We start from the raw sequence: 27885 nt of genomic DNA, 5'->3' as shown, positions 1-27885 counted from the left end.
TCATCTTATATCCTCCTTTCAAGACACTATCCATTCCGTTCAACTGCTCTTCCAAGTCCTTTGCTGTCTGACAGAATTACGATGTCATCGGCGAACCTCAAAGTTTTTATTTCTTCTCCATGGATTTTAATACCTACTCCAAATTTTTCTTTTGTTTCCTTCACTGCTTGCTCAATATACAGATTGAATAACATTGGGGATAGACTACAGCCCTGTCTCACTCCCTTCCCCACCACTGCTTCCCTTTCATGTCCCTCGACTCTTATGACTGCCATCTGGTTTCTGTACAAATTGTAAATAGCCTTTCGCTCCCTGTCACCTTCAGAATATGAAAGAGAGTAGTCCAGTCAACATTGTCAAAAGCTTTCTCTAAGTCTACAAATGCTAGAAACGTAGGTTTGCCCTTCCTTAATCTAGCTTCTAAGATAAGTCGTAGGGTCAGTATTGCCTCACGTGTTCCAACATTTCTACGGAATCCAAACTGATCTTCCCCGAGGTCGGCTTCTACTAGTTTTTCCATTCGTCTGTAAAGAACTCGCGTTAGTATTTTACAGCTGTGACTTATTAAACTGATAGTTCGGTAATTTTCACATCTGTCAACACCTTGTTGTAGGTAATTATTGGTATGCCTTCTTATTGTGTAATGTGATTAATGTGTTAGTTTCATTCCAGTTTAAGGTATAGGGTACTTTGTGTTAGTGTAGCCTGCAGTTTTGATGGAACAGTGTACGGATGAAAAATTGTATAAACATGTTGCTGTGGCCCATGGTTGCTTAACCACTGCTGCTTTATCTGTGAGAAAACCAGCATCCCCCAGTGCCATAGGGGCGCACCTGATAGCTGTAAGACAGCAGCCATGGGAGTGTTTCTTTACAGCAAGTTCTCAAGCCTTATAAGGGTTTCTTTACACAAAATCCCAATCCTGATGATTCATTTCTATTAAGCCTCACAGGCCTAAGTTGAAAAAGGCCTCTTTTACGATAATAAGCATATGTTTATTTCAAACTACTTTATTTTTTACAGGTTGCATAAATTTACTGTAGAATATCTTGAGGGAAAATTATACTGCTGGCCATATGATGTTACTGATGGAAATGTTTTGATAAGAACACAAAAAATTACCTTTTCCAGTTTGATTGCCTCAAATTATTAGAGATTATAAGAGCCACAAAAATGGAAAAGACTTTTTATTGTTTATCCTCATTCAATTTTATTGTTTATAAAATGAATTCTGTACAGCTGAATGTTGTAGAGATGTCTAAAACTAGAAAAAAGATTCTATATTTGCTATAGTTCTGGCTCAGCCGCATTTCCTAGTAATCAAGACTCATTATCTTCCAAAGAGAGTACTCAACAACTATAGAACATGACAAAAGATGTCAGATTCAGATCAAGTACCAGCGGAATGTGTGCCCAATTTTCAATGCACCTTCACTTTGTCGACTTTTATAGGCCCTTATAAGCTTTCATTGCAAAACCAAATCCAGCTCTTAGGTGGTTTAGAACATGGTTTTTCTGATGAAAATGGTTTGAAAGAGTTTGCAGATGACGTTTTTGTAAAAACTGGATAAAAATACTGATTTTTGGTGTTCTTAGGAAAATCATCAAGTTTTCTCAATCTGCAAACGATTGGAAAGCAGTAAGAGAATGAAATTTTATTTTCTACAATCTTTTATTGGTAAGTTATTATGTGCCAATTTTCAAGTTTATCCTGCAATTATTTCCAGAGATATAAAAAGATAAACTTCACATTTTTTCAAGTGTGTATTTTTTGGCTGATTTTGCATCAATTATCCATATGAAAACTGATCGGGAAATCTTTTTTAATATGTGGGGTCCTGCCCACTCGTAGCTTATAGGGTGCCTATAGGATGCTGCGTTCTTGGAATGCTATACAACAATTCAAACAAAATCAAATTAATAGTTTTTATTACAAATAAGAAGAATGACAATACTTAACTTGTATTTACAACGAGTGGGTGCAAGCGATGGGTGACATGCAAGTTAGTGTCCTTTGCTATATACAATGTACATGCAAGCAATTGATATGGATCACGTGTCACTGCTACCTTAACACTCTCTGCTAGGCTGTGCTAACACTGTCCGAATACTGAGCGAATAGTGAGCAGCCACGACTGGCAGGAGCACCGCTTATATTCTCCTCTTGTAGAGGCCACTCCTGTTGTTGTGCGGTCCTAATCAGCGAACCATTAGCCAACGTTGTTTCACCGCCTTCTCTTCTCTTGCGTTATTCATCTACATTCCAATGCTTGTGGTTACACCAGAACATAATATTTCACTTACAAGAGTGCAAAGTTTTGTACAAGATGGCCTAGCCCCCCCCCCCCCCCCTCCCCCTTTTCAAGAAAATGCTGCCGGAGATATTGTGTCTCAAAGTTGCCAAAAATTTACGAATTCACTGTTGGTAGCTGCGCTATGTGGTCAAACAAATAACTATATCTCCAGAAGTATTGAATTGGTGATTGTGAAACTTTACCAATGCTTACTGGGAACATGTGTGAAAGTTCACACACAATTTCAGTAAAATTTGTGGTAGCCATGTGGCACCTTTTTCGAAACTACACCACTTGGCATCCTCGTTATCGTCGTCGTCGTCGTCGTCGTCGTCCAGTCTGAAGCCTGCTTTGACGCAGCTCTCCATGCTAGCCTATCCAGTGCAAGCCTTTTTATCTCTGCATAACTACTGCAACCTGCATACAATTGAACCTATTTACCGTATAGATTCCTTTGTCTTCAACAATTTTTACCCCGACACTTCCCTCCATTACCAAACTGACAATTCCTTGATGTCTCAGAATGGGTCCTACCAATTGCTCCCCTCTTTCACTCAAGTTGTGACATAAGTTTCATTTTCCCCAATTCAATTTGGTGTCACCTCATTAGTTACTTGACATATCCTTCTAAACTTCAATATTTTTCTGTAGCAATACATTTCAAAAAGCTTCTGTTCTCTTCTTGTCTGAAGTACTCACTTCCATATCTCACTTCCACAGGAGGCTACACTCTACACAAATAGCATCAGAAGAGAATTCTTAATACCTAAATTTATATTAGATGATAATTGCTCTTTTTCAGAAATGCTTTTCTTACTATAGCCAGTTTATATCCTCTCTACATTGGCCATCATCAGTTACTTTGTTGTCCAAATAGCCCATCTACTACTTTTACTGTCTCATTTCTTAATCAAACTCCCTCAGCATCGGTCATTTATTTACACTGTAGTTTTGTTGATGTTCATCTTATAACTTCTTCTGATCAGCTGCTCTTCCTAGCACTTTGCTGCTTCTGACAGAATTACATTGTTGCCAGTTAATCTTAAATGTTTATATTTCTTCTCCCTGCACATTAATTCCTTCTCCAAATTTCTCCTTCGCTCCCTCAACATCTTGCTCAATGTACAAACTTAATAACATTGTTGCTGGGATACAACCTTGTCTCAATCCCTCCTCCATCTTTACTTTCCTTTCATATCCTTTGACTCATAATTGCATTCTGCTTTCTATACAAGTTGCAAATAACCTTCTGTTCCTTGTTTTTTATCACTGCTACCTTCTGATTTCCAGAGTGCATTACAGTCAACATTGATTAAAGTTTTCTTTAAATCTACAAATGCTATGAACTTTCTTCTAAGGTATGTCATAGGGTCATTATGGCTTAGTGTGTTCCTACATTTCTGCACGAACCAAATATCTTCCCCAAAGTCTGCTTCTATCAGTTCTTCCATTCCCAGTCTTCTGCAAATAATTTGTCTCAATATTTGGCAAGCATGACTTATTAAACTTATAGTTTGGTAATACACCTGTTCAGAACCAACACGTCTTCTTTGGAATTCGAATTACTACACTCTTCTTGAAATCTGAGGGTATTTCACCTATCTCATATATCTTGCACAACAGATGAGATAGTTTTTTCATGGCTGGTCCTCCCAAGGCTCTTACTGATTATGAAGAAATGATGTCTAGTCATAATGTGTAGTTCATGGGTATCGTTTTAACTTAGATCTTTCGGTGCTCTGTCAAGATCTTTTCATAGTATCGTATCTCCCAGCTCCACTTACTTCATCTCCATTTCTAAATATCTTCCAGTTCATTTCCCTCATATAGCCCTTCCATATACACTACTGGCCATTAAAAATGCTACACCACGAAGATGATGTGCTACAGACGCGAAATTTAACTGACAGGAAGAAGATGCTGTGATATACAAATGATTAGCTTTTCAGAGCATTCAAACAAGGTTGGCACCGGTGGCAAAACCTACAACGTGCTGACATGAGGAAAGTTTCCAACCAATTTCTCATACACAAACAGCAGTTGACCGGTGTTGCCTGGTGAAACGTTGTTGTGATGCCTCGTGTAAGGAGGGGAAATGCATACCATCATGTTTCCAACTTTTATAAAGGTCAGATCGTAGCCTATCGCGATTGCGGTTTATCACGGAATGCCGTGCTGGATCCGAACGGCCTCGTATCACTAGCATTCGAGATGACTATCCGCATGGCTGTAACAGCCACATCTCGATCCCTGATGGGGACGTTTGCAAGACAAAAACCATCTGCACAAACAGTTCGCCGACGTTTGCAGCAGCATGGACTATCTACTCAGAGACCATGGCTGCGGTTACCCTTGATGCTGCATCACAGACAGGAGCGCCTGCGATGGTGTACTCAACAACGAACCCGGGTGCATGAGTGGCAAAACGTCATTTTTTCGGATGAATCCAGGTTCTGATTACAGCAACATGATGGTCGCATCCATGTTTGGCGACATTGCGGTGATCGCACATTGGAAGCGTGTATTTGTCATCGCCATACTGGCATATGACCCAGCGTGATGGTATGGGGTGCCAAAAACACGTCTCTGTCACCTCTTGTTCGCATTGATGGCACTTTTAACAGTGGACGTTACATTTCAGATGTGTTATGACCCATGGTTCACGCTTCATTCGATCCCTGTGACACCCTACACTTCAGCAGGATAATGCACAATCGCATTTGTAGGTCCTGTATGGACCTTTCGGGATACAGAAAATGTTCGGCTACTGCCCTGACCAGCACATTCTCCAGACCTCTCACCAATTGAAAACGTCTGGTCAATGGTGGCTGACAACTGGCTCGTCACAACACGCCAGTCACTATCTTGATTAACTACGGTATCGTGTTGAAGTTGCAAGGGCAGTTGTACCTGTACACACCATCCAAGCTCTGTTTGACTCAATGCCCAGGCGTATCAAGGTCGTTATTACGGCCAGAGATGGTTGTTCTGGGTACTGATTTCTCAGGATCTATGCACCCAAATTGCATGAAAATGTGATCACATGTCAGTTCTAGTATAATACATTTGTCCAATGAATACCCGTTTATCATCTGTATTTCTTCTTGGAGTAGCAATTTTAATGGCCAGTAGCGTATATACCTAGAATAATAAAAGGGCTACACACAGTGATATAATCATGTGCTGGCAAAGGATGCCTTACAACATTTTGTGTCATACAGGACCACAAAAATTGTGTGTATTGTCCCTAATTTGACAAGAGTCTCCCAACAATGCTTTTCCTAAAGCACTAGGTGGTAGTATGTGAACGTGTAGCCTACAGAACAAATACAGTGAATTAAATTCTGGTGGATGTATGTACTGTTCCACTGGAGTTGTTATTCTGTCAATTATCAGCCCAAATTTGTGAAAGTATCATGTATCTTTACGTACAATGAGTAATTTAACTATGTCACAGATGAACTACAAACCACAGTGAATGGGGTCAGTACCTTTGAACTGTAGATGCCCTTGTAACATATAATCAATTTAACATGTTACATTTTCTCACTAATGTTCCCTTCTTTGATTTTTTTGCTCTCTGAGAAGAGATGCTAGGGCCTACACCATAACAGCTCCCACCACTGATGGAACAATTGCTGTGTCACACACAGAAAAAACAATACATCCCAAATTTCTAAGTGCCTATGCTACATTTTCCACAGTTCATCTGGCATACTCAAGTAGTATCATCAAACTGGTGAAATTTAAAGCTTCATGTCATGATCAGTATATAGTGCTGCACCTAAGGTCAGATGAACCATGCTACAAAACAATATTGCAATGCCTGTGTTGTTAAGAAGTATGATGCACTGTTCCTTCAGACATGCATGCATGGTTGAAGGGACACTGCAATATCACATTTATCCACCAATACCAAGCAGCAACTTTCAATTAAAATTCTCTCACCTGTATGGGAATTACATTACGTGTACAAGCACATATTGTGACGCATGGACGGCAAGACATCAATGTTTGGGTCTGGTCAAGGGTCATGCTTGGATAGTTGAAGTGCATAAGGCCACCACTCACAAAATGCAGGAAATCCAGGTTCAAGTCCAGCTCCGGCACCAACTTTTATTGTCACCATTCCATTATATAGCTGATTGGTGTCCATATACACAACTGCAAATACATTTCATGCATGCTACAACAGTGCCTGGATGCCAGATACACACACGGAGAAAATTCTGTGTTCACTTGCTGGCAAAAAATAATTTGTTCAGTTCATCATAATGATCAACATTGTCCTAACAGCCATTTGGCATCCTGTGCTGAATTAAGCACATCTCTGGCCTCAATGATGCATCCATTTTTCTTCCAGTGAGAACTATAATAATACATTTACACCTTGTGTGATCTCTTCACGAGCCCCTAAGCGTGATTCAATAAATACACTGCTGGCCATTAACGTATTTTGTGTATATGATATAGTAGGAAGAAAAAAGATTAAATTTGTATATGATTTGGGGCTATAGAGGATGCAAAATTTATCAAAGAGTTGCCACCAGTGGTAGCACAGCTGGGCATCAGGTTCAACTGAACTTTGATGACAGGTGTGGGTAAGTCGTTCTGTGCTGCCTGAACTATGCCAGAGTTCATCAACCATACTGGCTGGTGACTGGTGGCATAACCGGTCTTTCAACAACCCATGACCAGTGGCTTTCAGTGGGGTAGAGACCTAGAGAACATGCTGACCAAAGCAGCTAACACCCTGTTTATCACAGTACGTCAAGACAGCAGAGGCAATAAATTGTCTTCTGTTATCTCACTAAAGATAACATCACAGAAATCTCGAAGCATTGGCAGTCACTGGCTTTGACATATCAGAAATGTAACTGCCACTGTTCCAATTACCAGCTAAGAGAACTGGGGGTGATCGTGCTGTATACAAAATGCAACCCATTTCATCACATGAAGTGATGGAATCAAATGACGATGAATGCATTATGGCATCTTTTATTCTCCCCAGATGCTCCTCACACAGATATGTCTATTGTGATGCTGTATGCTGGATCTGGATTCATCTGGAAAGATGATATGGTGCCACTCCTGTGTCCAGTGTTGTTGCTACTGGCCACACCACTTTTGCCATAACTCTCCCCTCTGGTGCATGAAGAAAAACCACAACAATGATCACCATGCTGATAGCAGTGATCCCCATATCATCTTATTGACCATGTGGAAACTTAACTTGTGGTAAACAAGTTCGTTAGCTGACTCTAGGTAATGACATAGCTGTGAGATCCTGCACAGCCGAGTGAACAACATTACTGTTCTCTAGAGTGCTAATTGTGTGGGACAGTTGAGATTGTGATGGCACTGAGTATGGCCCTCCTAGACCCATCGACTCTACATTAGCATGACAGTTGCAAGATACTGAACAAGGCAAACAGCAATTTTAAGGAATTATAAATCGAAGTCTCTAAAGGCAATCATACTGTCACAGCCTTTCTCCTTACTGAAGGAGTAACATGATGTCACACAAATAAATCAAAATTGAAATGCAATTTCTGAATGGCATTACTCCTACCTACTTTGTTGGGTTGCACTGTAATACTAACGATTTGCATATCCAGGTATGTAGTACATTTCATGTCAATTTGACATTTGTTGTATACCACCTTTATTGTGTTGAAATTTTAATGGCCAGTGGGATAGAGTGTGTGTGAAGCTGTTTCCAGATGATGATGATGAATATGTATATAGGAAAGAAAACTAGTGAAATGTACAAAGACCAGTATGGTATCAACACTTGGAACATGGTCTCATTTGAGTCAAGGTAAATACATTGCAATGGACTGCATTAATAGGTGGAAAGTTTCACTACAATCTGATTACATAATTAGCTACAAACAACTGGAAAAATTAACATCTGTAAAATTTCTAGGAGCGAAAGTACAGAATAACTAAGTGAAATGATCACATAAAACTAGTTTTTAAAAATCCAGATGCCAGGCTGTAACTCATTTGAAGAATTCTTAGGAAATGTAACACACCTACAAAAGAAATAGCCTCCAAAATCGTTGTTCAACTTCTTCTCCAGCATTGTCTGACAGACGCCATTACAAAGTAGGATTAACAGAAGAAGATCTAAAGAAGAGTGTAGTATTTTATCATGGGTTTGTTTGGTATGTTCAAGTTTGTTATTGACTGTCTCATCGAACTCTAATGGCAAACACTACAGGAGAGACACTGGGCATCACTCAGAATTATTGTTAAAATTCTGACAGCACTTACATTTCAAGAGTTAGGCAAAAATTGTTCCTCCCACATACACATCATGAAATGACAAAAGAAAACAAGAGATATTAAAAGTCATATGGTGACTTCCCGGTAGCAGTTTTTCCTGTGCAACAGATACAAATAACACAGTAAAACATGATGTGTAGGTGGGCTGGAGGGGAGGAATGATTATAGTGTTGTCAAAAGTATCTTCCACCACACACCATAAGGTGGCTTTTGGAGTATTTAAGTTCATTTTATTTTGTATCTTATCCATTAGCATTTTTGTGGTAAGATGCCATTATAGAAAAAGCGGTTTATAATTTTTTTAAGCTGTTAGGCTTATGCTACCAGTTTTGTGTTAATTAGTGTATAATGACCATAGCCACATTTTCAATAATTTTTTCCGTATGTGTGACTACCATGATGTAAAATAATTAATCATTCCAGTAACTATTTCTGATGGCCAGAAATTACTTTTTACCATTACACAAATATACAAGAATTTGGTTGAATTATTACTGCTTGCGTGTTTCATTTATCTCTGTTGAATAAGTCACATTACACAGTATGAAGGAATATGCAACGTTTTCAAATCGGAATTCCCTCTCTCTGTTCAGTTGCCCTATGTTACAGAATTCAGTTTATGATTTTGTACTAAAAGCCATAAATCTTAAAAGATCTAATAAAATCCATTTTTCAGAGTGGGAAAGACAACTGACTGTAAACATAACTTACTTATTACACTGCCAATCATCTGCACTGAAAAGCCCACGGCTCTTCTCTGCAGCAGCTTTACCAATTTCATGGCCTAACTTCTTCTTTTTCAAGCTTTCCACTTTTTCTGCAATGAGATTAACCACAGCAAAAAAATTAGTAACATAAGATTAAAAGTTTGCATTAAAAAAATTCTGAATACAAAGATTCAGTGACCTGCAAAATAACACTGGTGAGAAGAAAAAAAGACAAAAGAAATATATGAGGACAGGACATTAGATCTAGCACTCTGAGTGCAGCATTCTTCAGCACTCCTGTTTAATATATTTATGTCTATATGTAACTGGCAATATTTGATTGAAATATATTAGCAGGTTAATTGAGAATGTGTGGCAATGCAACTTAAGGGGAGGCATGAATGTCCACTTCTCCAGCACAGACTTGCACAGAGGGCTACACTGCCCTCAATCCCCTAATGCTTCCAGAGCCTGTTCACCTGCTGTTTTAAATTGGTGGCATTTTGAAGTACTCTCTCGAGAAAGCTAGTAGTGAGGCAAGAGTGATGTCATAAATGATTACATTAAATCTTTTATAAAGAAACTAAATTACCATGTCACCGTGAACTTGGGATTAATGAAGAAGTGACTCCCTTAATTACATTTCTATGAAATAATGGAACTACTGTTAAAGCCTGAGATTTTAAAACAGACATACATGGGTCATTATTGATGGAATTAGATCTATCAGTTAATAGTATTACAATTAAAATATTTGTACCATTGTCAGCAGTTGTTTTGTATTGTGGTTAGGGTGCCTAACAGAAATGTTACAAAATCCACTAATTACAAATTACATTAGAAAGTTCATGCGGAATGCATAAAAGGTTATTTACATTTATTATTATTATTATTATTATTAAATTTAAATTTAAAATAATATATACATTAGAAAAATAATAAAAACATGTGTAAATGTCATCATGAAGGCTCACACACATCCTCTCACAGTTAAACAAAATTTTGACCACCTCGGTCAGAGAAATTCCCTCAAATTTGAAGATGAAAGCTCCAGTGTCAATCTTGTTGCCCCGTGAGTCTCGACGCACACAATGTATGAAATGGATCCCATGCTTCTCCAACAGCTCATGTTGTTCTTCATCAGTATGTCTTAGAGAAAAGTTATACATTGTACCATGTTTCGACTCTTATCAGGCATTACGGTAATGGGTACATCATTCAGTTTTTTGCAAAGTATCACCTGGCACTGGGTAGGATTCACCATTTTAATTATGATTGAACCACTTCATAATTTACTGAAGGAAGTGATTTCTCAAAATATGTTCAAAGAACACGGACTTAATAGAGAGGAAGGACCCTTCATATGCACAAGTGCAAACCAGCAATTGGAGAGTAAGTTCTGCAAGCCACTTTGTTTCAATTTCTTCCCATAGCATGGACAATGAGGTAAAGTTCCTATGGTCATAATGACCTGCACTGAAGACTTCTGGTCTGCCTACAGAGACAACCAGAGCCACACAGGCACCAGGTGATAGCTTAGGCTCTTTCACATTGACAGACATCTGCCATGATGCTGACTACCCCAAACGATGGCTCTCCCTTTGGGCACCACTCTGCCAGAACAAGGGTCACTTGGCTTGATGACCATGGCCCAGAGGACCCGGACAGGCACCTACTTCTTGCAACCACAAGGAAGTAACAGCCTGGCATCAATAGTGCATTCCCTGCACAGTCTGACGGCTACCACTCTATAGGTACCACACGACCTCCTCAGGGACTGGCTGCTACAGTCAGAATAAGATTACAGCAAATGAAAGGAAGAACAGCTGCAATAGCTTGGGAACCCATGCCCACCAGAGTCCAGAAGCCTTAAGATGAACTCTCAGTTCAGTATGGTGTGGCCCATTCATGACCAGAACGGTACAACTGTTTCCTTCAGAGAGGCTTGGTAAGAAGTATCACATGCCTTTATTGAGGTTGTAGCAGCCCATAGTTCCTTATACCACATATTCAAAATGTGGTGCTTCAGTTGTGATTTCCTAGTATGCCCAGTTGGTTTGGTGTCCAAATGAATGTCATGCTGGTCCCCGCACTGTAGGTTCAAATAAAATGCCTTGTATGTTAAGAGAACAAACTAATTTATTTTTTGTGGCCATCACTACAAAACACAAAGGTCTTGGCTGAGGGAGATCTTATTTAATGCAAGGTTAGACATATGGGTACCAACCCTGACGTATATACATCAAGCATGCACTCTGAGAACACTGCTTGTGAACCTCTCCTGGGCTGTGTACACAAAAATAACTAACCTAGTCACAAATTCTGGATCCATCTGTGTAGGCGAATCAATATTTAGGTTGGCTGGTTGATTGGTTGGTTGGATTAAAAGAAGGGCAAAGGGACCAAATTATGAGGTCGTCAGTCCCTTATGCCGAATAAAAGAATGCCACAAGTGTGAAAATAAAACAAACGACTGGCAACTCAAAATATAATGAAAGGAAAAATCACAAGAACAATGAAAGGCAACAAACATATAAATGGACAAAAGAGGATAAGAAAAACCACAGAAACGCAAGAAACGGGACAAAGAGATTAAAACAACAAAGCATATTACCACAGCTGGCTGACCATGAGAATAAAAAAAGGAGAAGCCAGCCACTCTGCAACACATTAACACCTCCACCCTAGAAGCACTACGGTGGACACAGAGGGACGAAGGACATCCGCTAAAACTTAGATCAAATGATAAAACCCACTCTCATGAATAAAACTTAAACTAAATCAGCTGTGAGGCTTTGTCAGATAAAATTAGCAGCAACAAGTAGGGTAGCCCAAGATTTTGTCGCAGGTCTGTCAAGTGGGGCAGTGCACCAGAATATGGGACACTGTCAACCGGGCGCCACACCGACACTCAAGCATGTCTTCATGGCACAGGCGGTAACTGTGGGTCACTCAGGCATGGCCAATGCGGAGCCAGCAGAGGACAACTGATTCCCTGCGAGAGGCCCACATGGAAGACTTCCGCACATTCATGGTCTCCTTAATAACACGCAGTTTGTTGTGTATACTGTTATGCCATTCCATCTCCCAATGCCAAAAAACCCTAGAGTGTAAGTCAGAACACAGGTGAGGTTCAGAGATGCCCATCTCCAGAAGCGGTTTCCGCATAGCCTGTTTGGTGAGCCCATCGGCAAGTTCGTTGCCTGGGATTCCGATGTGACATGGAGTGCAGAGAAATACCAATGAACGATGGGACTGTTCCAGAGCATCGATGGACTCCTGAATGGACACCACCACAGGATGGCGAGGGTACCACTGGTTGATAGCTTGTAGGCTGCTCAAGGAGTTAGTACACAGGAGAAATGACTCACCTGGGCATAAGTGGATGGGCTCAAGAGCACGAGATATGGCTGCCAGCTCTGCAATGAAAACACTGCAACCATCTGACAAGGAGAGGTGTTCTATATGTCCTACATGAACATCGGCAAAGCCAATGTGACCATCAGCCATTGATCCATTGGTGTAAACCACTTCATGGCCCTTGTACATGTCACCGAGAGGAAGTGCCAGGGGAGAATCGCAGGGTTAACTGAGTGCTTAGGGCCATGTGAAAGGTCCAGGTGACACCCTGGGCTAGGTGTATACCATGAAAGTGTTCATGAATGAACCTCAAGTATAGGTGGTAAAGGCAAGGACTCCAGTTCGGAGAGAAGGGATCGCACACGAATTGCAATTGTAAGCTCTGACGTGGGCCGCCAATGTGGGAGATGAATCACCATGGACGGGAAAAGGAGATTGTAATTCCAATGTGCAGGAGAACCATGAACGTGTACAACGTATCTGGAGAGCAATTGCGCATGCCTAACCTGCAGCAATGGAGGGACTCTGGCCTCCACCAGTACACATCACCATACTACTCCTAAAAGCTCCTGCTGCTAGGCAAACGCCACCGTGGTGCACTGGGGCGAGTAAACGCAATGCTGAGGTGCCACTGAACCATAAACCAGACACCCACAGTCAAGGCGGGATTGAACAAGGGCTCTGTAGAGCTGCACCGGTGTAGAGCTATCTGCACCCCAGTTGGTGTTGCTCAGGCAGCAGGGGGCATTGAGGTGCTGCCAGCACTTCCGCTTAAGCTGACAGAGATGAGGAAGCCAAGTCAATTGGGTGTCAAAAACCAGTCCTAAGAATTAATATGTCTTCAATACAGTGAGTGGACTGTCATTAAGGCAAAGTTCTGGTTCCGGATGAATGGTACGAAGCCGACAGAAGTGCCTAACACACAACTTAGCAGCCGAAAACTGGAAACCGTGGGCTAGAGCCCACGACTGCGCCTTGTGGATGGCTCCCTGTAGGTGCCGCTCAGCAACACCAGTACTGGTGAAGTAGTACGAAATGCAGAAGTTGTCTGCATACAGAGATGGTGAGATGGCCCTACAGCTGCTGCTAGACCATTAGTGCCCACTAAAAATAGACACACACTCCGTACAGAGCCCTGTGGGACCCAATTCTCCTGAATATGTAGCAAAATATGGGAGGCACTAACTTTGACATGAAAAGTATGAAGCGACAGGAAATTCTGGATAAAAATTGGGAGCGGTCCTTGGAGACCCCACTGGTATAAAGGATATGATGTCACCAGGTGCTGTCATACGCTTTTTGTAAGTAAAAAGAGACAGCAACCAGGTGTTGGCGTCTGGAAAAGGCTGTTCAGATGGCAGACTTGAAGGACATTAGATTATCAGTGGTAAAGCGATCCTGTCAGAAGCCCCCGACATGGAGCCAGTACGCCACATGACTCCAGGACCCAACCCAAATGCCGACACACCATACGTTCCAACAGCTCACAAAGAATGTTGGCGAGGCTTATGGGCCAATAGCTATCCACATCAAGTGGGTTTTTACTGCATTTAAGCACCAGAATGATGGTGCTGTCCCGCCATTGTGATGGAAAGATGCCTTCACACAAGATCTGGTTGAAGATGATGAGGAGATGTCGCCTGTAGTCAGATGAGAGATGTTTAATCATCTGACCGTGGATCCAATCTGGCCCAGGAGCTGTGTTGGGGCAATGTGAAAGGGCAATGAGGAGCTCCCACTCTGTAAATGGGCCATTATAGGGTTCACTGTGGCCCGAATGAGAGGACTTTCCTCTCCATCCTCTGTTTGAGGGTGCAAAAGGCTGGGGGGTAGTTCCCAAACAAAGAGGCTCAAGCATAGTGCTCAGCAGTCACGTTTGCATCGGTAGACAACACGCCATTGATATTAATGCCAGAGACACCTGTTGAGGTCTGGTACCCAAGACGACGTCTAATCTTCGTCCAGACTTGGGAAGGTGACATATGGCAATCAATCGTTGAGACATATTCCCAGCATTCCTGGTTGGTTGGTTGGTTTGTCAAATTAAAGGGACCAGACTGCTTCGGTCATCGGTCCCTTTTTCCAGAAATCGAGAACCACCCACAGAGAATAAAAAACGAACAACACAGAAGACGGTATACGATACAGGACAAGAAATACTCAGACAGAGATCAGACAAAACAAATTAAAATCACACAGAGGGTGACAGTGGTTGGCCAACCATAGAGAAAAAAAAAAGGAAAAGCCAACCACCGAGAACACGTTAAAAACTCAGTTTAAAATCAGAGGCCAAAAGCCAGAATAAACACAAAAAAACAGAAACGCTCAGATTAAATGATAAAAACTCCCTGCCCGAATAAAATGCAAAACTAAGCCAGCCATAGCAGGGTCATCTGTTAAAAGGGCAGGGAGCTTGTCACGCAGTGTGAACGTCTGCCTGAGCACAGCTAAAAGCGGACACTCCAATAGAATGTGGACCACAGATAAAACGGAGCCACAACGACAAAGAGGTGGGTCCTCACGGCGCAATAAGTGGCCGTGCGTCAGCAGAATGTGCCCAATGCGCAGCCAGCAGAGGACAACAGACTCCTGGCAGGAGACCCGAATGGACGACCGCCATACAGTCGTCGTCACCTTGATTGGACGCAGTTTGTTTGGCGTGGGCAGATAGCGCCATTCAGTGTCCCAAAGCGACAGAACTTCTAGAGTGGGTTTACTGGTGGCCTGTTTGGCCACGCGGTCAACATTGAAAACCCGAAGCCCGAAGAGAAGCCCTTTGATGCGGACTGCGATGGTACAACCTCTCTGGGGCCGACCTTCTGGTAGATGGACGACCAATTGCGGGAACAGGAGACGATAGTTTGGATGCCCGGGCAAGCTAAAAACATGGGCAGCATAAGCGGCCAGTAAATGTTGGCACCTCAATCGCAGTGGAGGGACACCTGCCTCCACAAGTATGCTGTCCACAGGGCTGGTCCGGAAGGCACCAGTGGCAAGTCGTATCCCGCTGTGTAGTATTGGATCCAGCACCCGCAACACAGATGGGGATGCTGAGCCATAAGCCCGACTCCCATAGTCCAGACGGGACTGGATTAACGCCTGGTAGAGCCATAACAGGGTAGATCGGTCGGCACCCCAGCTGGTGTGGCTCAAGCATCTCATAGCATTTAGATGCCGCCAACACGCCTGTTTAAGCTGCCGAATATGAGGCAGCCAAGTCAATCGGGCATCAAAAACTACACCAAAAAACCTGTGGATCTCCACCACAGCAAGAAGTTCATTGTCAAGATAAAGCCGCGGCTCAGGATGGACTGTTCGGCGCCGGCAGAAATGCATAACGTGGGTCTTGGCAGCCGAAAACTGAAAACCATGCGCTACAGCCCAAGACTGTGCCTTGCGCATTGTGCCCTGTAGCTGACATTCAGCAGCTGCAATGCCAATAGAGCTGTAGTAAAGGCAGAAGTTGTCAGCATACAGGGAAGCGGAGACAGAATTTCCCACGGCCGCAGCAAGCCTGTTAATGGCTATTAAAAACAGGCAGACACTTAAAACAGAACCCTGTGGCACACCATTCTCCTGGACTTGGTAGGAACTATATGAGGCCGCGACGTGCACAAGGAAGGTACGATACGACAGAAAATTGCGGATAAAGATTGGCAGATGGCCCCGAAGACCCCATCCATGAAGCGTAGAAAGGATGTGATGATGCCATGTCGTATCATACACCTTCCTCATGTCGAAAAAGACAGCGACCAGGTGCTGACGGCGGGCAAAGGCAGTACGGATGGCCGACTCCAGGCTCACCAGATTGTCGGCGGCGGAGCACCCCTTACGGAACCCACCCTGAGATGGAGCCAGAAGGCCCAGAGACTCCAGTACCCAATTCAAGCGCCGGGTCACAATCCGTTCAAGCAACTTGCAAAGAACGTTGGTGAGGCTAATGGGACGGTATCTATCCACCTCCAAAGGGTTCTTCCCTGGTTTCAGAATGGGGACAACAATACTTTCCTGCCATTGCGACGGAAACTCACCCTCGACCCAAATACGGTTGTAAAGGTCGAGGAGCCGTCGCTGGCAGTCCACTGAAAGGTGTTTCAGCATCTGACAGTAGATGCTATCTGGCCCAGGAGCGGTATCAGAGCAAGCAGCTAGGGCACTGCGAAATTCCCACTCACTGAATGGAACATTGTACAATTCTGGATGGTGGGTTTGAAACGAAAGGCTCCGACATTCCGTCAGCTCTTAAATGGAGCGGAAGGCCAGGGGGTAATTCGCAGAAGCGGAACTCATTGCAAAATGCTCTGTCAAGCAGTTTGCAATGACGTCGGAGTCAGTACGAACTGCTCCATTCAGTGAGAGCGCAGGGACGCTGACAGGGGTCCGATAGCTGTAGACGCGTCAAATCTTGGCCCAGACCTGAGATGGAGTGACATGGAGGCCAATGGTGGACACATACCGCTCCCAGCACTCCCGCTTGCTTTGGCAGATAAGGAGGCGGGCTCGCGCACGCAGCCATTTGAAGGCGATAACGTGGTCTATGGAGGGATGTTGCATGTGACGCTGGAGTGCCCGCCGGCGATCTTTAATCACTTCAGCGATATCACGCGAGCGCCAAGGCACAGTCTGCCGCCGAGGGGACCCAGAAGAATGGGAAATGGCAGATTCGGCGGCAGTAATGATGCCGGTGGTGACCGATTGAACCACTGCATCAATGTCATCGTTAGAGAGAGGCTCAATAGCAGCAGTGGAGGAGAACAAGTCCCAGTCAGCCTTATTCATAGCCCATCTGCTAGGGCGCCCAGAAGACTGACGCTGTGTCAGTGACAGAAAGATCGGAAAGTGGTCACTACCACACAGTTCGTCATGCACTCTCCATTGGACAGACGGTAAGAGGCTAGGGCTGCAGATCGATGGCGGAGTACGTGCCATGCGCCACGCTGAAGTGTGTGAAGGAACCATTATTTAAAAGCGAAAGATCGAGCTGTGCCAATAAATGCTCAATGGTGGCACCTCGACCTGTCGCCACCGACCCATCCCACAGAGGATTATGGGGGTTGAAGTCGCCCAGTAACAAGAAAGGTGGTGGCAATTGGGCTATCAGCGCAGCCAGGACATGCTGCGCAACATCACCATCTGGTGGAAGGTAAAGACTGCAGACGGTAACAGCCTGTGGCGTCCACACCCGAACAGCGACAGCCTCTAAAGGTGTTTGGAGAGGGACAGACTCGCTGTGAAGAGAGTTAAGGACATATATGCAGACGCCACCAGACACCCTTTCATAAGCTGCCCGGTTCTTATAATAACCCTGATAGCCACGGAGGGCGGGGGTTCGCATTGCTGGAAACCAAGTTTCCTGAAGAACAATGCAGAAGAAAGGGTGAAGGCTGATAAGTTGGCGGAGCTCAACTAGATGTTGGAAGAAACCGCTGCAGTTCCACTGGAGGATGGTATTGTCCATGTCTGAGAAAGGCGTGACGGGACTGGGAAGGCAGATTACACCGCTGTGTCACCTGCCGCCTCTGATTGAGCACCTGTGCTAGCACTATCCATGGTGACTGAAGGACCGGCGAGATCAAGGTGGTCAGCGGACGCCAGAATCTCCACCTCATCCTCAGACGCAGAGCTGGAAGGTTGCGGTGGGATGGCTGCCACTGCAAGTTCCTTGGGCTTAGAGCTCTCCTCCTTGGGTTTCTCACGCCTTTCCTTGGGTTGCACTGGCTGTGAGGGCTTCACCGATCCAGTCTCCGGGACAGAGGAGGATCGTGAAGCCCTACGACCAGCTGATTGTGGGCACTGACGCTACTGTTGGTTGTCAGCCTTCCCGCTGGTGGAAACCTGGGAAGGGAGAGACCCAAGGGACCCCTTGCCAGCATGAGAAGCCGAAGAAGTTGGACACTTCTCCGGCTTAGAAGTGGGGACGGACGTCCCTGATGGGTGGGATGGTGTTGCTCCTGAGGTAGGTGGCATAGGAGCAACCCGGTGGGTAGAGCCCCCCACTGATGAGGGGGCAGGAGGAGTTGTAGTACTCATCGATCCGGCCGCAATTCGAGAAACGGACAAGGCTAGCACAGGTGTTGTAGCAGCGGCGTAGAAAGATGTCATTCTCACAGGATGGAGTCGGGGCTGGAAGATTCGGCAGTCTGGTGGGCAAGGTGAATGGTGCTCCTCACAGTTGACACAGATGGGAGGTGGGGGAACATGGAGTATTGGGATGTGATGGGCGTCCGCAATCTCGACGTGTGAGGCTGGAAGTGCAGCGAGAAGACATATGGCCAAACTTCCAGCACTTAAAGCACCGCATCGGTGGAGGGATATAGGGCTTAACGTCACATCGGTAGACCATCACCTTGACCTTTCCCGGTAATGTATCCCCTTCGAAGGCCAAGATGAAGGCACCGGTAGCAATCTGATTTTCCTTCGGACCCCGATGAACGTGCTGGACGAAATGTACACCTCGGCGCTCTAAATTGGTGCGCAGCTCGTCATCAGACTTCAAAAGAAGATCCCTATGGTAAATAATTCCCTGGACCATATTTTAACTCTTATGGGATGTGATCATAACGGCAACATCCCCCAACTTGTCACAAGCGAGTAACCGTCGTGACTGGACAGAGGATGCCGTTTGTATCAGGACTGACCCAGAGCGCATTTTTGACAAGCCCTCCACCTCCCTAAACTTGTCCTCTAAATGCTCAACGAAGAACTGAGGCTTTGTGGAGAGAAAAGACTCCGCATCAGCTCTCGTACAAACTAAGAATCGGTGCGAATAACTGCTACTGCCATCCTGAGACTTACGTTCCTCCCACGGTGTGGCCAGGGAGGGGAACGTTTTCAGATCGTACTTCTGAGCATTAAATCGAGCCCAAGAACGCTTAGAGACTGATGGCGGCTGGCCACCAGCGAGATACGATGTACCACACTTCATTGCGGGTCATCCGCCCTGATGCCACCTACTCCGACCTAGGGCCCTCCCCACGGGTGCCACCCAGCCACAGCAAGAGCCACCTGGCAGGATGGCCGTTGCAGGAAGTCCCGATACCCCAGGAGGATAGGCATCTACTCCTTTGCATACGTGGGGAGTTAACGGTGCAGGCATCAGTACAGCGATCCCTGTGTTGTCAGTGGGCTACAACCAACAGGGTACAAGGCGGCCCCACCACAACGGACTGGCTACCCTGCTGGATGTTAGGTAACATGTGGTCCATGGTCGTCGTCGGTGCAGAAAGAGGCACTGCACAGTGCAAGGCGCAATCTGCACGCAGAAACGGAGTCATGCCCAAGAGATGGAGAGCGGGCAGGACTGCAATTCAACCGTGTATAAGCTGGCGAAAGGTCTGATCGCAAGATGGACACAATGCACCAAGTAAGGCACCCTTCCCCAATTGGCTCGCTCTTCGGAAAATTTTGAGAGATGGAGATCAAACCCAACAGGGGACCATCACGTAAGGCCGAAAGGTTGGAGACTCCCTGTAGTTGCCTCTTTACGACAGGCAGGAATACCGCGGGCCTATTCTAAGCCCCGAACCCGCAGGGGGACAACATTCCTGCTTCCATCATTTGATAAGTTGGCGAACGCGAGTACAGAGCCGTTTAAAGGCTATGAGGTGCTCCAGGGAAGGGTGCCGCTTACACTGCTGTAGAGCTCGCTGACACTCCTTAATTGCCTCAGCGACTTCCGGCGACCAACAATGGACCGCCTTCGCCGGGGCACCCCAAAGAGCGAGGGACCACATTTACGATTGTTGCAGTCACCTGCTCAACCATCACATCGATGCTACCATGTGGGGAAGAATCAACGGTGACCGCAGAGGTGAAAGTTTCCCAGTATGCCTTGTTGAGAGCCCATCTGGGCAAGCGTCTGTGGGCCTGAAGCCGGGGCAGTAACAGGAAGATGGGGAAATGGTCACTACCATACAGGTTGTCACGTTCTCTCCAGGGGATAGACGGGAAAAGTCCTGGGCTGCATATGGATAAATCAATGGCCAAGTAGCTACCAGGAGCCACACTGAAATGTGTGGCAGCCCCAGTATTTAAGAGGCAGAGGTCGAACCGAGACAGTAAAGTTAAGACATCTCTGCCTCGGCCAGTAAGCATGGTGCCACCCCACTGGAGGAAGATAAACATTGCAGACAGTTATTTCCTGTGTTGTCCTTACTCTGACAGCCACAGCTTCAAGAGGGGTTTGAAGGGCCACAGTTGCACTACAGACCGAATTTAGGACATAAACGCAAACTTCACTTGACACCCGATTATAGTTGCTGGAGTTCCTGTAATATCCCTAATAGCCACGGAGGGCAGCGGTCCACATTGCCAGAAACCAGGTTTCTTGGAGGGCAATGCGGAAAGCAGGTGTGAGGCTTAACAGTTGCCACAGCTCAGCCAAGCAGTGGAAAAAACCACTGCAATTCCACTGGAGGATGACATTGTGAGACGGGGAAGGCATGGAACATTCAATGAGGCAGACTACGCCTCAGGGCCATCTGCTGCCACCGACTTATTGCCTGAGCAGTCTATATCCATTGTGTCCGAGGGTCTACATCTACATCCATACTCCGCAAGCCACCTGACGGTGTCTGGCAGAGGGTACCTTCAGTACCTCTACCGGTTCTCCCTTCTATTTCAGTCTCATATTGTTCGTGGAAAGAAGGATTGTCGGTATGCCTCTGCATGGGCTCTAATCTCTCTGATTTTATCCTTACGGTCTCTTCGCAAGATATACGTAGGAGGGAGCAATATACTGCTTGACTCCTCGGTGAAGGTATGTTCTCGAAACTTCAACAAAAGCCTGTGCCGAGCTACTGAGCGTCTCTCCTGCAGAGTATTCCACTGGAGTTTATCTATCATCTCCATAATGCTTTTGCGATTACTAAATGATTCTGTAACGAAGCACGCTGCTCTCCGTTGGATCTTCTCTATCTCTTCTATCAACCCTATCTGGTACGGCTCCCACACTGCTGAGCAGTGGGCAAACAAGCGTACTGTAACCTACTTCCTTTGTTTTCGGATTGCATTTCCTTAGGATTCTTCCAATGAATCTCAGTCTGCCATCTGCTTCACCGACGATCAACTTTATATGATCATTCCATTTTAAATCACTCCTAATACGTACTCCCAGATAATTTATGGAATTAACTGCTTCCAGTTGCTGACCTGCTATATTGTAGCTAAATGATAAGGGCTCTTTCTATGTATTCGCAGCACGTTACACTTGTCTGCATTGAGATTCAATTGCCATTCCCTGCACCATGCATCAATTCACTGCAGATCCTCCTGCATTTCAGTACAATTTTCCATTGTTACAACCTCTCGAAATACCACAGCATCATCCGCAAAACGCCTCAGTGAACTTTCGATGCCATCCACAAGGTCATTTATGTACATTGTGAATAGCAACAGTCCTATGACACTCCCCTACAGCACATCTGAAATCACTCTTACTTCGGAAGACTTATCTCCATTGAGAATGACATGCTGCGTTATCTAGAAACTCTTCAGTCCAATCACACAATTGGTCTGATAGTCCATATGCTCTTACTTTGTTCATTAAATGACTGTGGGGAACTGTATCGAACGCCTTGCGGAAGTCAAGAAACACGGCATCTACCTGGGAACCAGTGTCTATGGTCCTCTGAGTCTTGTTGGTGAATAGCGCGAGCTGGGTTTCACATGATCGACTTTTTCGAAACCCATGCTGATTCCTACAGAGTAGATTTCTAGTCTCCAGAAAAGTCATTGCACTTGAACATAATATGTGTTCCAAAATTCTACAACTGATAGACGTTAGAGATATAGGTCTATAGATCTGCACATCTGTTCGACGTTCCTTCTTGAAAACGGGGATAATCTGTGCCCTTTTGCAATCCTTTGGAATGGTACGCTCTTCTAGAGACCTACAGTACACCGCTGCAAGAAAGGGGGGTAGGGTAAGTTCCTTTGCGTACTCTGTGTAAAATCGAACTGGTATCCCATCAGGTCCAGCGGCCTTTCCTCTTTTGAGCGATTTTTTTTCTCTATCCCTCTGTAACCTATTTCGATATCTACCATTTTGTCTTCTGTGCAATAATCTAGAGAAGGAACTACAGTGCAGTCTTCCTCTGTGAAACAGCTTTGGAAGAAGACATTTAGTATTTCGACCTTTAGTCTGTCATCCTCTGTTTCAGTACCATTTTGGTCACAGAGTGTCTGGACATTTTGTTTTGATCCTCCTACCGCTTTGACATAGGACCAAAATTTCTTATGATTTTCTGCCAAGTCAGTACATAGAACTTTACTTTCGAATTCATTGAAAGCCTCTCGCATGGCCCTCCTCACACTACATTTCACTTCGCTTAATTTTTGTTTGTCTGCAAGGCTTTCGCTATGTTTATGTTTGCTGTGAAGTTCCCTTTGCTTCCGCAGCAGTTTTCTAACGCAGTTGTTGTACCACAGTGGCTCTTTTCCATCTCTTACGATCTTGCTTGGCACATACTCATCTAACACATTTTGTACGATGGTTTTGAACTTTGTCCACTGATCCTCAACACTATCTGTACTTGAAACAAATCTTTTGTGTTGATCCATCAGGTACTCTGAAATCTTCCTACCTTTTTTAATATTTCTATTTAGGGCTGAAATCATCGATGCAGTAACCACTTTACGATCAATGATTCCCTGTTCTGCGTTAACTGTTTCAGATAGTTCTGATCTGTTAGTCACCAGAAGGTCTAATATGTTATCGACACGAGTCGGTTCTCTGTTTAACTGCTCAAGGTAGTTTTCAGATAATTCACTTAAGAAAATTTCACTTGATTCTTTGTCCCTGCCACCTGTTATAAACGTTTGAGTCTCCCAGTCTACAGCCAGCAAATTAAAATCTCCACCTAGGACTATAACATGGTGGGGAAATCTACTCGAAATATTTTCCAAATTATCCTTCAGGTGCTCAGCCACAACAGCTGCTGAGCCAGGGGGCCTATAGAGACATCCAATTACCTGCCTGAGCCTGCTTTAACCATGACCTTCACCCAAAGTATTTCACATTTTGAATCTCCATCAATTTCCTTCGATAATATTGCACTTTTTATCACTATAAACAAGCCTCCCCCTTCACTGTCCAACCTGTATTTGTGGTGCACATTCCAATCTGAGTTTAGAATTTCATTACTGTTTGCATCTGGTTTCAGGTTCAGCCAACTTTCTGTCCCTAGTACTATGTGGGCATTGTGACCATTTGTTAATGAGAGCAGTTCTGGGACCTTTCTATAGACACTCCTGCAGTTTACTATTAGGAGATTAATATTGTTATTCCCTGTTGTATTTTGCCTACTCCTACCTCGCGTCTCAGGAGGCGTCTTGTCGGGCCTAGGGAAGGAATTCTCTAACCTAAAAAACCCACATCTGCACTCCAAACGTACTCCGCTACCTTTGTAGCCGCTTCCTGCATGTAGTGCACGCCTGACCTATTCAGGGGGACCCTACATTTCTCCACCCAATAGCGGAGGTCAAGAAATTTGCACCCCAGATCTCCACAGAATCATCTGAGTCTCTGGTTCAAGCCTTCCACTCGGCTCCAAACCAGAGGACCGCGATCGGTTCTGGGAACAATACTACAAATAGTTACCTCAGATTCCACCCCGCGAGGAAGGCTTTCCGCCTTTAACAACTCCGCCAACCACCTGTATGAACTGAGGATTACCTCTGAACCCAGACGGCAGGAGTCATTGGTGCCGACATGAGCAACTATTTGCAGTCGGGTGCACCCAGTGCTACCTATCACCGCCGACAGGATCACCTCTACATCTCAGAAGAGACCCCCGGCAAGCAGACAGTGAACTCTGGCCTTCTTCCCCGACCTTCCCGCTATTTCCCTGAGGGGCTCCATCACCCGCCTAACGTTGGAGCTCTCAATCACTAATAAACCCTTCCCCCCATGTGCCTGCTTGGACCTTGCCGAAGGAGCGACCACATGTCCACTCACAGGCAGAGTGGGCGATGCCACATGGCCAGCCTCCACATTGACCCTCCACCTCGTGCGCTGCGAACGCCGCTGAACCCGCCACTCCCCTTGGGGGGAGGGTGGCCCAACCGTGCCCGGTACACGCGAAGATGTCTCGACAGCAGAGACAGTGGGTGAAGCATGTAACACCTGGGGTGTACCATGCGACACACCAGACTCCCCACTGCTGCTACACTCCGAGGCAGAAGCCTGAAGACGGCTGACCGCGGCCATCAACACGTTCAGCTGTTCGCGAACAGTGGCCAGCTCCTCCTGCGTCCGTACAAAGCAGTCACACATCCTATCCATGCTAAGAAATCAATTTACTATAGAGAGTTAATCAACTTTTAACTAGACTGCTAATTCACTAAAGGCGGCTGATAGTTGACTAAACTGTGGTTACTAGACACTACTTGTAGAAAACAGTGAAAATAACACTACCTGTCTCTGGACTGTATTCAAAACAAACACGAAATCTATGGAACGCCATTACTAGCACTCAATAATTAAAGCTTCGGAAGAGGAAGTGACAAGTAAGAAAAATACAGTTCATACTTAAATTAACATAGCTCGCTGCACAGCAGACATGACACAGACGACAGTTACGACGACACTGACACTGAGCTCTAGGTCCTCAGTGGACACTAGCATCTCCACCTCACCCCCAGTCACAGAGCTTTTAGATAGCAGTGGTGTGGGTGCCACTGCAATTTCCTTGGTCTTAGAGGTCTTTGTTTTGGACTTTTCTCGCTGTTCATTGGTTTTCTCTCACTGGGAGGGCTTCACTGATTCAGTCTCCGGGACTGAGAATGATCATGAAGCCCTACGACCAACTGCTTTTGGGCACTTTGGCCACTGGTGGGCATCATCTTTCCCACTAGCAGATACCTGGGGAGGAAGTGACCCAAGGTATCCCTTCCTGGTGAGAGGAGCCAAAGATGATTTACGCTTCTCCGGCTGGGAGGTGGCTGGGCTCACTCTTCAGAAAATTTTGAAGAATAGAGGTCAAACCCTACAGGGCACCATTACATAAAGGCCGAAACATGAGAGACTCCTTTTAGACACCTCTTACAACAGGCACGAATATCTCAGGCCTATTCTTACCCCTGGACCTGCAGGGGTCCCATATTTAGGGTATTCATGGAGTGCTGAAGGGGACAGGTGACTTAGAATTTCATGATCTGTGTATCTTACGACCACATAGCACATTCCAATCATATCCCAATTGTTCTAGGCTGGTTTGTAAACAGTCTGAACTGTTGGTTGTGAAACAAGAGTGGAGTAACATGGGTGGTTCACAATCTGCAAGTATAATCTGTTACGAGTTGCTGGTTTCTTACCCCAATACCCATTTCCATCAGGACACACACACACACACACACACGAGTGTGCACTTGTGCACTTCTGCACATGTAATAAATGCTGTGCTAATTTCAGATAAGATGTTGCTAAGAAATCTGATGCTATTAAATTTCATCATAGTATCTGCATTTAGCTAGCATTTGAGAGGTAACACTGTTAACTTTGTGTCAAATAAAAGGCCTAAAAATCAAACATTTTCAACCCCTTGAAGTAACTAGTTACCTAGTAAATCTCTGGATGAGACTGCACAGTCTTAAGTCAGCAAAAAGGTCATGTGGCAAGTTTTCATAGGACAAAAGGGGTAACCCTGATCCACAGCCCAGTTTTGTGTTTTCCACATGGCTCCATGAAGCTGTCACTGTGGTGTGCAATGATGTGGAACTATAGTGCAGACCAAAGTTCTCCAGATACAGGAATGGTGAAACTATGGGCATCATGGAGGCCACTACACCATTAATTGCAATGGTGTAGACAGTAACACTGAAAACTGAGTCCTGGAGGACTCCATTCTCCTATATAAACTAATTGCTGATGACTGAACCTGCCAGCCCAGAACAGTCAATGGGCTACTAAGTTACGTACAAAAATCTGTAATCAAACATGGAAACCCTGTTTGTTGAAGTTTTAGAATTGCAGCTGGATGACGTTGACTTCCTGCCACGATATTTCTGTTGACAACCATTCTGCCATCTTCAGGTGAGTGTATTGCACTGGAGGCTGTTTCTTTACATTCCTATTTTTATACCAAAAATTGGCATGGAGATACACAAGCAAGAGCAGCTGATACACGAGTGACCTCTGTCAAGTTCAGAGCCCCCCTTCAAATATTGCTCCACCTAGGGTGCAGAGGTGCTTGCATAATGGTGACACTCCATATGTGGTCATTGTCTGAACGTGGGCTCGTGGAGTTAAAATCCAGACGCCAATTTAATAAAATTGTCATAGATGTGTCATTAGTCATAAAATGTTTTCTTCCTGAAGAAAAGAAAGAAGTCACTGTGTCCTGCGCCTTATCCAATTGAAACCCACCGTCACAATTAATAAGATCTTCTGCGAAATGAATTTCCACCAATTTCTTAATAATTGAATCCTAAAAAGATCTCACTGAGGTCAAGAATTCTGTGGCAGAATAATCCAAAGAATATCCCATGAAGACACAGTGTTCAGCTATGGTTTTCTTACTGGGCTGTGAAAACGAGTGTGGCGATGATATTTAACACAACTTTCTTTTACTGTGTTTACTGTCTGACCAATGTAGGCTTTGCCACACTGGCAAGGTATTCCATAGATTCTGGTCCTCTGCAACCCTAGATTGCCCTTTACTGAACCGAGAAGAGCATATGTTTTTGTGGGTGGCCAGAGGATTACTTTGACATGTTTCCTTAGGATTCTGCCTAATTTTGACGAAATATTTCTGACATATGGGAGGAACATCCTGGATGTCAACCACTGCTCCTCTTTTTGGCTCTTGTCAGTGATGACATTTCTTCCTCCTTAAAGTTATGATGATCTGATGTGGAGAATATCCATTACCTCTGAACACAGATTGTAGGTGTTCCAGCTCCTTTACTATGCTATCTATTAGACGCAACATACGTCCAGTGTACTGAAGTTCAAAGGATGCCCATAGTTTGTGATGGGTTGTGACAGCTAGACATCTGCAAATAAAGATCTGTATGTGTGAGCTTACAGTACATGGAATGCCCCAATGATCCATCCAATTTCCAACTGACCAAGGCATCCAGAAAAGACAGATTGCCCTTCTTAACTTCCATCATAAATTGAATACACTCTTGGATCGAACTCAGATGCTGCAAACAGCGTGACGGTTCATCTTCACCGTGGGGGTAATGAAGTTTTTGTGTATGTAAATACTATTTCAAAAACTTTATTGACA

At 44.7% G+C, this 27885-nt stretch overlaps 1 protein-coding gene across 6 annotated transcripts in view; it reads right to left on the bottom strand.

Annotated features, from left to right (window-relative positions):
• LOC126299571 (zinc finger Ran-binding domain-containing protein 2) overlaps positions 1–27885 on the bottom strand; it is a 76545-nt gene that overhangs the window by 38461 nt on the left and 10199 nt on the right. For all 6 annotated transcript variants that reach the window (XM_049991574.1, XM_049991576.1, XM_049991575.1 and 3 more), the window contains exon 3: positions 9297–9402. In XM_049991574.1, coding sequence (XP_049847531.1) covers positions 9297–9402 — 106 coding nt within the window. The remainder of the gene's footprint in view (positions 1–9296; positions 9403–27885) is intronic.

Source organism: Schistocerca gregaria, chromosome X (assembly GCF_023897955.1).
Source record: "Schistocerca gregaria isolate iqSchGreg1 chromosome X, iqSchGreg1.2, whole genome shotgun sequence".
NCBI classification, from domain to species: Eukaryota; Metazoa; Arthropoda; class Insecta; order Orthoptera; family Acrididae; genus Schistocerca; species Schistocerca gregaria.
This window is presented reverse-complemented; position numbering and strand designations above follow the sequence as displayed.